Source organism: Dromaius novaehollandiae, chromosome 10, assembly GCF_036370855.1.
Source record: "Dromaius novaehollandiae isolate bDroNov1 chromosome 10, bDroNov1.hap1, whole genome shotgun sequence".
Taxonomy (NCBI): Eukaryota; Metazoa; Chordata; class Aves; order Casuariiformes; family Dromaiidae; genus Dromaius; species Dromaius novaehollandiae.
The window spans coordinates 13060582-13071089 of NC_088107.1; the positions used below are offsets into that span (position 1 = coordinate 13060582).

At 39.0% G+C, this 10508-nt stretch overlaps 2 protein-coding genes across 3 annotated transcripts in view; one reads left to right on the forward strand and one right to left on the reverse strand.

Moving 5' to 3' along the window:
- The window catches only part of MYEF2 (myelin expression factor 2), a 26168-nt gene extending 18487 nt beyond the window's left edge, over positions 1-7681 (forward strand). The window contains exon 16 of the mRNA XM_064517338.1: positions 700-7681. Coding sequence (XP_064373408.1) covers positions 700-863 — 164 coding nt within the window. The 3' untranslated portion in view covers positions 864-7681. The remainder of the gene's footprint in view (positions 1-699) is intronic.
- SLC24A5 (solute carrier family 24 member 5) lies at positions 1534-10193 on the reverse strand. 2 transcript variants are annotated; one of them, XM_064517336.1, is made up of 9 exons: positions 10023-10192; positions 9441-9620; positions 7961-8044; positions 7763-7866; positions 7341-7441; positions 6267-6547; positions 5508-5714; positions 2461-2562; positions 1534-1908 (listed from the first exon to the last, which is right to left on the reverse strand). In XM_064517336.1, the coding sequence occupies exons 1-9, from the start codon at positions 10147-10149 to the stop codon at positions 1586-1588; spliced, it is 1509 nt and encodes a 502-aa protein (XP_064373406.1). In that variant the 5' UTR covers positions 10150-10192; the 3' UTR covers positions 1534-1585. The 2 variants fall into 2 exon arrangements, with proteins under 2 accessions (XP_064373406.1, XP_064373407.1); XM_064517337.1 differs by lacking the exon at positions 9441-9620 and having other exon boundaries at positions 10023-10193.
- Between the last annotated feature and the right edge of the window lie 315 nt (positions 10194-10508).

The following is a 10508-nucleotide window of genomic DNA, read 5'->3' on the forward strand; positions in this document are numbered from 1 at the left end:
TATGTATTTTAGGGAGACTTGCTTGTTCTTACTAGTATTTTGGGGCTCGGGGTGGTGTGCTACAAAGTACCTTAATCAAAAACTCATTAGCTCCAAGCACTGAATGTTTTCTGTGTTATGAAGGTGTCTGTATAAAAAATGTTGCTTCATGAGTAAATAGCGTCCATCCTTGAGGGAACAGAGGGAGGAATTGGGCTTTGCATGCTCCTTATCCCCCACGCTTAAGTGGTAACTTTACTGTTTTTCAGTCTCTAATCTTGGTATGCAACTCCCTGACAAAATTACTCGATTGCTGTGATTACTTGGTATGTTACTGTGATTGTCATACTGTAGTGAATGTGGTGGATAAGATCCATTAGATGAATTACAGTTCAGTGTAAATAGTCATATTTTGGCAGGGTGGCTGAATGAAACGTAAAACTTAGCCTAATAGGACACTTTTTTTCAAACTTGAGGTCAAATACAGCCATAGTTCATCTTCCTAGGAAAGAAAGACTTGAAACAGTGGGTCTTGATTTGGATTCTTCACAGTTCTTTTGACCCATGTCACCTTCTCTGAATGGCCATTGCTCTGAAAGTATTAATTTTATGTGTCTCTGTAGATTATATTTAAAAATGTCTTTTTAAATCATTGTTAATGAGTTAAATTGTTAGTGCACTGAAGACTTAAAATAACTGCTGTTTAACTTATTTACTCAGGTCATGTAATGTTTGCAGAAATAAAAATGGAGAACGGAAAATCAAAAGGCTGTGGAACAGTCAGATTTGACTCACCAGAATCTGCTGAAAAAGCCTGTAGGATAATGAACGGCATAAAAATCAGTGGCAGAGAAATTGACGTACGCTTGGATCGCAATGCATAATTTAAAACTATATGTTCAGGAACATTCCTATGTCTGTTTAGCTTCTCTATCCTAGTAAGTCATTTTTAGTAACATTGTATGCTTACAAAAGCTGTAAAAATGAACTTTTAAATCCCACCAGCCTTTAACAGTATAGTGTTTAATATACTGTGATACTTGTTAACTGAATCTTACTATGTTTGGTTTTTAAAGACAATTTGCCTGATTTTTTTTTCTTTTTTTTTTTCTTTTTGGTTTTTTTTAGAGGCACTGAGCCACCTGCAGGTCCCATTAGACAGTGGGAGCTTTGGATGCTCAGCGCCTTTGGAAAATTAGGCCAAGTGTCTCTAGTCATTCAGTTTAAATGAATGGTTATACTGTTTTTAATAAAATAAGCCATTTTCTCTGTTAATCTCAAGATTGCATAGTGGGATTTGTTTAGTGTTTTCTGATTTTTCCCCAGCCTGTATCAACATTGTAGTGTAAAAATTAGATGTCTTTTTTCAGAATTTTGGTTTTATATGTACACTGTAGTCATACTGTAATTCTTGACTCTAAAAGAAAGGGCTCCAAATAGGCTGTGATGTTTTTGTTCTACTTTAATATTACTTTAATGCCATGACTTAGTTCTGTAAATAAGATTTAGAGCCCAGTGGGAGTTTTGGATTTTTTTTTGACTAAACGAAGAAACTGATCTTTCTCTCTTGCTTTTATTTTTTCTTCAGCATAATCACTGATTAAAACTAGTTACCACAGACCCTTGTAGGATTGTTCCCTATGATGCCAAGTTCATATAAAATTGATAATATAGTGAATACTAAGTACAGTACAAGACAGATTGCTCCCAATTTTTTATCTATTTTCCAGCCATTCAGGTGAACTGCCAGAAAAATAAAAACAACAGAGCAGATAAGAGAAATGGCTGTGTATGTCAAACCACTGCTGTTCACTTCTATGGGTCCTGATGTATTTATGAAGGCAGTCTTTATAAACCAGGGTATTCCCAAACACAGCATATCAAATACGTTGGATCCTACAATGTTAGACATAGCCATATCTCCATTTCCTGCAAAACAAAAAAGATAAATGAGCCTGCTTAATTGTATCATATGAAATTGCCAAACTTTTTGGAGGAACAGACTGTCAGCCCTCAATTTCTCACAGAGCACCCTTTTCAGACTTTTAATTAAAAGAACTGTAGACATGATTATGTAGAACATGGTTTTAGGTACCACAGTCATAAAAAGAATTGTCTCCCTAGATCACCAGCATCTGCACAGTTGCACTTAAAATAAGCTAGTCAGGCAATTACAAAATCCAGTCATGTTTAAAATACCATGACCTACAGTTGTGCTTTGTAGTAAAACTGTAACACTTGATCAACAGCAAATCAAACTAATCTGGAATACTTGTCTGAGATACTCTAGAGCTTTTAAATGGCTGAGCCATAGCTACTTCAGGTAAGCTACTTTAGTTAGTATTAGTCAATTTAAGTTCTAGAAGTAGTAACAACAATTTAAAGTTGCTCCTTGAAGTTTTGGAGATATTGACAAGATTCTTTTCCATAGTTCCTTTTAAACACATTCAATGGAATGAGCCTGCATATCAAGATCTTTACCTTTTTGAGCCACCAGCACACTTGCAACTGTATCTGGTACACTTGTTCCTGCTGCTAGTAATGTGAGGCCCATTATTGACTCTGGAACTCCCAGTGTTTCACCTGTAGTTGATAAATAATGGTAAAAAACACCAGTATGATTAGATTTCATCCAAAGAAATTGCTTTGGACTTTGCTGGAGGAAGGATTAGTAATCATATGGTAATTCTGAAAGGAATCTGCCAGCTAACTTGACTAAATCTAAACTGACTGAACTATAAAGTAGTTTAAAAATTAAACATCACCCTGTCCCTGTTCTTTAATTTAATAAAAGAAAAGAAAAAAAAAGAGGAACTATAGCATAATAACCATCTTATTTCATAAGTCTTCTAAAGACTTCAGTACACGGTCTCCAGCACTCAAGAGAGTGCCAATTAGGAACTGGTCTTTTGGATACAGTAAAAATTTAAATATCTCCCCCCCCCCCCCACACACACACACTTTTGAAACATATAGTAGTCTCTTATATTTTGGGGCATCTCGTTGTTAGTGCTCAAAAGTCACATGAAGCAATAACTCTTATAATTATCTGCTCTTTGAAGGGGGAGAAAAAAAAGCACATGAATTTTCTTAGGGAGGAAGGTTAAGATCATTACTACAATACTTCCTCAACTAGGTGGCTTTAACATTTCAATTCAATTAGAAAGCTGAAATTTTTCAGTTTCTTGTTGGATTCAGAGGAAGGAAGGAAGGAAAAGGAAGAATTGTTAAATAACTCGTAAGTGCAATAATTTTAGAAGCATCAGTTTCCTTTAAATAAATATTAGTTTAAATTAAGAAAATTATTAAAACAGCAGATCTTTTCTTTCCTACTATATGTTTAGCCCTTCATGTTCTGAAAGTGTATTATTTTCTCACTTCAAACAGGGATTCGGGTCATTTTCAAAGCAGCCGTTCTCCTAATGTAGCATTCATGAGGATCGATTATGCTGAAGTACTTGATATCTCTGTTGAAACTATTAAATAATTACAGCTTGTTCTAAATTTCTGGTGACTAAAAAGTATCCTAAGTTTTTTTTGCTGAAATCTGAATTCTTACTTATAGTGGTTTGACAATAATAAGCAAAGTTAAAAAATAAGAAGCAGTGCACCATAAACTAGGCCAGCAGTGATTGCTTAGTACATTTTAGCTTAGTCCAGGTAGGTCTGAACTGCTTGTCTGTTCAAAGGGGCTGAATGTGATCCAACGCAGAATTTGTAGTGGCACTTATTCTTCCATCACTCCTAATGTAAGAGATTTATAGGTTCAGGGACCAAAAGGATCAGTTCATAAACCATCCAGGCTGGAAAATAATGGTTCATGCCAAGCAAACCAAGTTGAAATACGAATTAACTAACCATATGCACCAAACGTTAGTTTATAGCCCCTCGGAAGGTTATAAGATAGAACGTAAACTCAGGTGAACCTGATTTTTCTTTTTTATTAGATTTATTTTTTCATTAGAGGGCAATTTTTTTCTGGCAATTAGCCATAAAGAGAGAATGGTCTTATTTTTCTAACCTTTAGTTCATTTTGTGTATTAGTAGCAATATCTTGCTCTAGTAATCAAAACTTCTTTGCAGGCACCAAAAGTTGGTATACTAAATTAGATTCACTCTTGACCATCAAAATTTAGTCCCCAGCTATGGTACCTTTATGAGATTCTGATAGGCAGTTTATGCAACTATAGCACCTTTTTGAATTATCCTTCATGAAAAAACCTGGATTTGAGAATATATATATATGTAATTTTTTTAGAGTTTTAATGTGTAAATAGAACATATTTGATCTAGATGTAGTGGGACAAAGACCCAAATGCTGCTTGTGATGACTTTTCAAAGTGGACTAACACTAATACACTATTTGAAACTCCAGTGTACCTGCTTTCATATGAATTACTGCTTTGTCTAGTAGAACAGCAATAACTTTAAATCATGGGAATTCTGTTTTAAAGACTTCTAGCATTCAGACAGTAAACCATTGCTTTTTAGATACAAGTGGAGAATTATTTGACCAGGGAGTGAACCTGGTGGGTGTTACATCTAGCAATCTATTATTAATTTCTTAAAGGTCTACTGAATGTGTGAGTCTTTTTCTGCACTTAATAAGGAGTTATTCACTGAACTTACTTGAAAACAAGTTTAAGATGCTGAACCAGCAGAATACTTGAGGATTAGTGAGCTATAATGTGGAAATGGCGGGCTTTGTACCATTTTATTTTCTTGTTTGGAGATTTCTCGTTTTTGTTTGTTCTTAAAATTAAAAATCTGATTTTTCACAAGCTGGCTGTAGAAATAATGAAATGAGGAGACAGGAAAAACCTTGAGGTATTAAATGAATTATTTGCTTTTTTTATGCAAGTTTGCACCCTTTCTCTCACTGGTAGGGAGACTTAAATGTAATGCTTTTACTGCTTCACTTTATGATGCAGATTTGTAAGAGATATATAAATACATGCACAAGAAGAATGGTTAATAAACACATGATACTATAGTTCAAATAGAACGGTACACAAATATGGGGATCTTTTTTGGCAGTTAATTTAATGCCAAGTTTCTTGTTAAAGTGTTCAAGAAATTTACAGGTCTAGAAGTAATAGTTTTTTTATGAAAACTTGAACCGTTAATTCCAGTCTTGGTGGATTCTATGTTTGTCAAGCTTCAGCTTGATGAGTTTAACACTATATATCTAATTGTTTCACTTCATGAAGCAGTTTAATGAAGCTGTCTGTCTCTTTAAATGTAGGCTATTTTTTGGAGCTATGTGAACAAGTTCTCATTCATGTGATGGTAAGCAGTCTGAAGCAGCTAAACTCTAAAGTGGTTTTCATTAGAGGGAAGAAGAAGGTAAACTAAGCAGTCTGAAACGTAACTTTTGTGGGTTTTATTTTTTTGCACAGTGAAATATATACTGCTAAGCTCTGACCGTCATTGTGGGAAAGAAAACTCTTCACAGGGAGAAAACTGCTCTTTTTTCAGTGATTCTTGATTGGTTGATTCTGTATAGCAGCAACAGTTTGGGTGCCTACCTGCTATTGTTATCATCCATACAAGAACATAAGTCATTGCAGAAATCCATGCTGCAGAAAATAAAAATGTCACCATGAACCAGTTCCTCCAAAATTGTCTTCTGCAATCTGGTATGGTCAAATAGAGTAGTGTAATAATAGGAAGGGATAACACCCACAAAATTCTCTTCATATCTGCTTCAGGCATGGTAAAGACGCTTGGATGACCTGTTGAAGAAAAAGTAACTTGTTTTAAACTGTAGCATTAAGTTTAAAGTGTTAGCATACAATCATACAACATGCCCCTAGTTGTGAGAATACTGGAAAAAGGTAAAAGAAATTCTTCCTGAAGTTCTAACTGTAGCCTTATTACTACCTACATCAGACTGGACTAAACTCAGAAATCAAACTTTATTACCATGTCACCAGGAGAACCAAGCTACATTAAAAATGAACTTTTCTATTTAAGTTTACACAAAATGCTTAGTAAGAATAAGTACAAACTACTGTATTTTTTTTCTAACCTAAGTGAAGAGGAAGCTGATGGTCTGTAGCCACATCATAGCTATTCCTTCTGCTATAATGCCTATTTTGGGCTATGAACCTGCCATTGTCATAAAATAACAGTATCTAGTAGCAGAAAACAGTAGCAGTTATTGCTGAAGTCATTCATACTCTATTAAGAACATCTTAAAACCTACTCTTCATTAAAATTGATTTAGACAGGCATGCAGAGTGTCTGCATGAGGCACACAGAGACAACTGTAATAATGCTTATACCTTCAGAGACTTCATCAAGCCCATGCAAGCTTGTTGAAAGTTGTGAGTAGTCTAGCTCATCTTGAAAAATTCCACTGTCTTGTCTTGACTGACGAATTAGAGGTCCACTCTCTTCCCTCCATCCAACTAGTGGCTGCTGCTCAGTGTTCTCTTCCATAGCTTTTGCAAAACATGTACAGCAGGGACTGAACTTCTTCATGATATATTGATTGATTTTAATGTCAAAACACAGTACCAGAATATAACCTCCATATATAAATAATAAGGAAGCACTTTCATACCTAGGATAAGAAAGGGATTTTACATGATGTGTAATTAAGGAAAAAAAAAGATTAACTCACTAAAATGGCTGTGGTAAGGAGGAAGAACTAATTTGTTTGGATAGCAAAAGCAGACCACGCAAAAGCATTTATTTGCACTTGCATGGGCAGTGTCATGAAAGTTCATGAGTGTCTCCTTATATTTCAGCAGTTTGATTAACTCCTCTACCCTGCTGAGTCTTACTTGTGTATTGAATAACTGCATGTGTTCTAGGGGAACTTACTGACTGAGCAACTCACATTTGCAAAATTGAGTCTTCATGTGATGGTTAAAGGGAGGGATAGTATGTGGTATTTTGAGTCAAACTCCAGAGATCTAGTACTGGATCTGTCTGACTTGCAAAGACAACAGGAATTTCAGTGTTGACTGAAGGGAGTTAACATCAGCAGCTTATGATCTGCTTCTGGCAGACAAATGTTTCTGGTAACAGTGATGCTATTCAAGGAGAGGCTTGAAATGAGTAAACTAAGAAGACTAAAGGCCATGCCAAAACACTTATGATACAAATTTTGAAGTCTGTAGAGAGAAACCTATGCAGACCAGACTTTATAAATATGCGGGGTTTGAATGTTTCTGTAATAATTTTCACAAGTATTGTGACTTTCTACATTTTTAAAGCCAGCAGGATGTTTGTTTCTGTTAGTGAATGGCAATTCAGGCTGCTTGAAATCTGGTGGGTTTTGTTTGTTTGTTTTTAAACACTCTCTCACTAATCTCCAGTCAACATGAATTCAACACTACTTGTGCTCTTACCAGTAAATTCTGTTGTCCGATATCATCACAAGGACCGCCACTACGCTAACCGTATACGCCAGACAGTCTCTAAACAGTGGCCAACAGGATAGCCTCGAAACCTGCAGAACACATTCATTTACTTTTTTTTTAAACTTGTCTGTAATACTTTCACTAAGTGCTGTAAATGCTGCATCAATATGTTGTTTCTATATTATGTAAAAACTTAAGATTCTTAGGAATGACTTAAGTATGATATTTAACAAGTTAGTGTTTTTAAAAACTTTCATAGCAGGTTATCTTAAAACTGATTACATGCTGTTTTTGCTACTAAATAATAAACTTGACAGTTGTCATAGTAAGTCTCTCTTGGCTTTTGTCATTAAATCAGAAAGGATAATCATTTGGCTCTGAGGAGCATAACTATCGAAGATGATACATACCACACTAGAAAACAGCCCACAAGCTGCACAAATACCAAGAAGATTATAGACTGCTGATCCAAGGATGGTGCTAACACCAATATCTCCCTTTGTCACGAAGACTCCTGTAAGGAAAGTGAATCCTTCTGGTTATGTTCCAGTTTGGCATGCAAAGAAAAGAATTCTAGATTCTGAGGAGTCAAAACATGTGTCTCTTACCTAGAAAAGCAGTGACAAGCTCTGGAGCAGAGCTTCCAGCAGCCATAAAAGTTGCTCCAGCAACATCCTGAGAGAGGCCAAGGCCTGAGGATAGAGTATAAGAATTGCTTAAAAAAAAAAAACGAAAAAAAAAACCCCAAAACCCCATATACTTCACTAGTCGGTACCCATTACTTACATCAGTCTGTGTATGTTAGAAGCTACTATGTTGTAATATAAATAGAACTAGCTTTGCTTACTTCTATACAGTTTGCATGTATTTATTTGAAATTAGTAAAATAATATATTGAAAACAGGCTTACTTATTAGCAGATAGGTTGGGGCTGATTTATTTCTAGCTTTATTACAAAAATGAGTTTAGATAATAGAAAAGAACTATGGATAATACAAGAGATTTGGGTGTGATCTTAAAATAGGCGTACTTATTTAGGCTTTAATTCTACTTCATATGGGTAACAGTTGCAGGGAGATTACTTGGACTCTAGGGTGATATGGCTACCTGATCCACATCGAGTTTATCCATCTTTCAGGGAAATCCATGCTGCTGTGTCTTCACATACCAGACATACCAGTTAAATTCAAACTAGTGCTGCTTGGATCTTATGGTCAAATACTCACTTTCTACGGACAGTGTAAGAGCCTGTGTCTTGCTTGAATGAAATGAGATTTTTGTTCTGAAGCTGTTTTTGAAATGTAACTATCACTTTTTGGATCAAGTTCACACAGTAAGAGCAGTACGGCTAACTGTGGAAAACCAGTCTGGAAAATGCTTATTTATCATCAGTAAAAAGATGTATCAGCTCCACAGCAATGTTTAAGCTTACAATTCCTGTAAATGTTCTGATCCTGGAGAACTTTTTCCAGTGTTCAAGGATATGTTTCCCTAGCTTTGTTGGTTTGTTTGACAGTTGCTAAAACCATCTTCTTTTTATTTCATTGATATTTTAATTCAGTCATATTTCAATATAGCCTACTGAAGCTGGAGAATTATTACAGGTTGATTAGATTTCACCAAGCTATTGTAATTGTGGAATTTCTTTTCTACCTTCAATATGTAAGCAGTTGCTCATGATGACTCTTGTTCACTCCTTTGAGAGAAATACAGAAACTAGCAAGGAAATTATTTCCCATGTTTTAATACAGGAAGAGTTTTGGTTTCTTAGGCTTTTGTTAAGGGGGCCTTTATTAGTAACCTAGACATAATATTGCTCACCCCATTATACTGTCAGCTTAGTTAATACTGAGGAAGTTTTACGGTTTGTTTTTCTGGGCATAAGGAAAGCACGTGTTAAGTAAGTGCTTTACTTGGAATGCAATTAGAGTTTGCTTTTAAATATTGTACTGGTAAGTCTGAGCCTGTGCGCGGAGATGCTGGACCTTCTCCAGCTTCATCTGCGGAAACTCTGGCTCCGCAGCTTTTCCAGGACGAGGTGCTACGCGGAGCAGTTAGTTTGACAGGAGGGTCAGGACGTGCACTTACATTCACTAATAATCTCCAGGGAGGGTAGGAAGTAATCATCGCACACAATAGACACCGCCAAAAACATGTAAAGTATAATTATGAAATAGATAACGATTCCTCCGTCCTTCCTCTCCTGTGGTGTAAAAAATCCTTCGGGAAACTCTGATGAAGAAGAGGGGAGGCAGCTCGTCTCGTTTCCTGAAAACCGGGTACAAGGGGGTTACGCATCCCAACAAGCACCTTACTTATTTTCCAGGCGGTAGGAGTGCGGCGGCTTATCACTGTCAACGGAGGAGGGCTTCAGCGGGTTTATTTTAAATAGATTCCTTTTTAGTTTGGGGACGGGGATAGCTGCAGCCATACCGATAAAGAGGCGGGGGGGGGGGTGAGACCCTGCGGACCGCTGGTGTCAGGTGGCCTCGACGACACGGGGCGGCTGCAGCGAGGGAGCCCGCGCGGGGGCCGCTCCCTAAGGTGGCGAAACACGCACCTGACCCCCCCCTCCCCCCCCCCCCCCACGCTGCCTCGTGCCGGGGCAGCCCCGCTCGCGCCCCGCGCGCCGCCCGGCCGGGCCGACTCCCTCCCTCCCTCCCTCCCTACCTGGGTCTGCGCCGAGGCGCTGGGCCCGCGCGGCGCGCGGCGGTGGCTGCCAGGCCGCCAGCGCCGCCAGCAGCAGGAGCGCCCGCACCGGCACCGCCCGTCGCCGCCCGCCCGCGCCCGCCTGCATCGCGGCGGCCCCGAGCGGCACTGAGCGGCGGGGGCGGAGGCAGCAGGGGCTTAGGGGCCGCCAGGGTCATGTGAGGGCCCGGCCCGGCCCTCCGCCCGCCTGCGGCCGTGGGGAGCCGGCCCCGGCCCCGGCCCCCCCGCGGGTGCTGCTCCCCGCCGCGGCAGCTGCCAGGTCCCGCGGGGGCTCCCGCCCGGGGAGGCGGCGTGCGGGGCGCCAAGGCCTGCTGGGGCCCCGGGGCGCCTCGCGCCTGCGGGGATGGAGCCGGTTGGGCACCGCATTGGGGCTTTGGTAGTCGCCGTCTCCCTTTTTGTGTTTGGGGGGACGAGGGGGTGCGGTATTCTGGCCGTCGCGAGCAGGCT

Coding starts and splice junctions, on each gene's coding strand:
- SLC24A5 (XM_064517336.1), bottom strand. CDS start 10,149: ATGCAGGCGGGCGCGGGCGGGCGGCGACGGGCGGTGCCGGTGCGGGCG. Junction 7,442..7,762: donor GTGGGCTGTTTTCTAGTGTG/GTATGTATCATC, acceptor TGTGTTCTGCAG/GTTTCGAGGCTATCCTGTTG. Junction 2,563..5,507: donor ATGGATGATAACAATAGCAG/GTAGGCACCCAA, acceptor TATCAACTACAG/GTGAAACACTGGGAGTTCCA.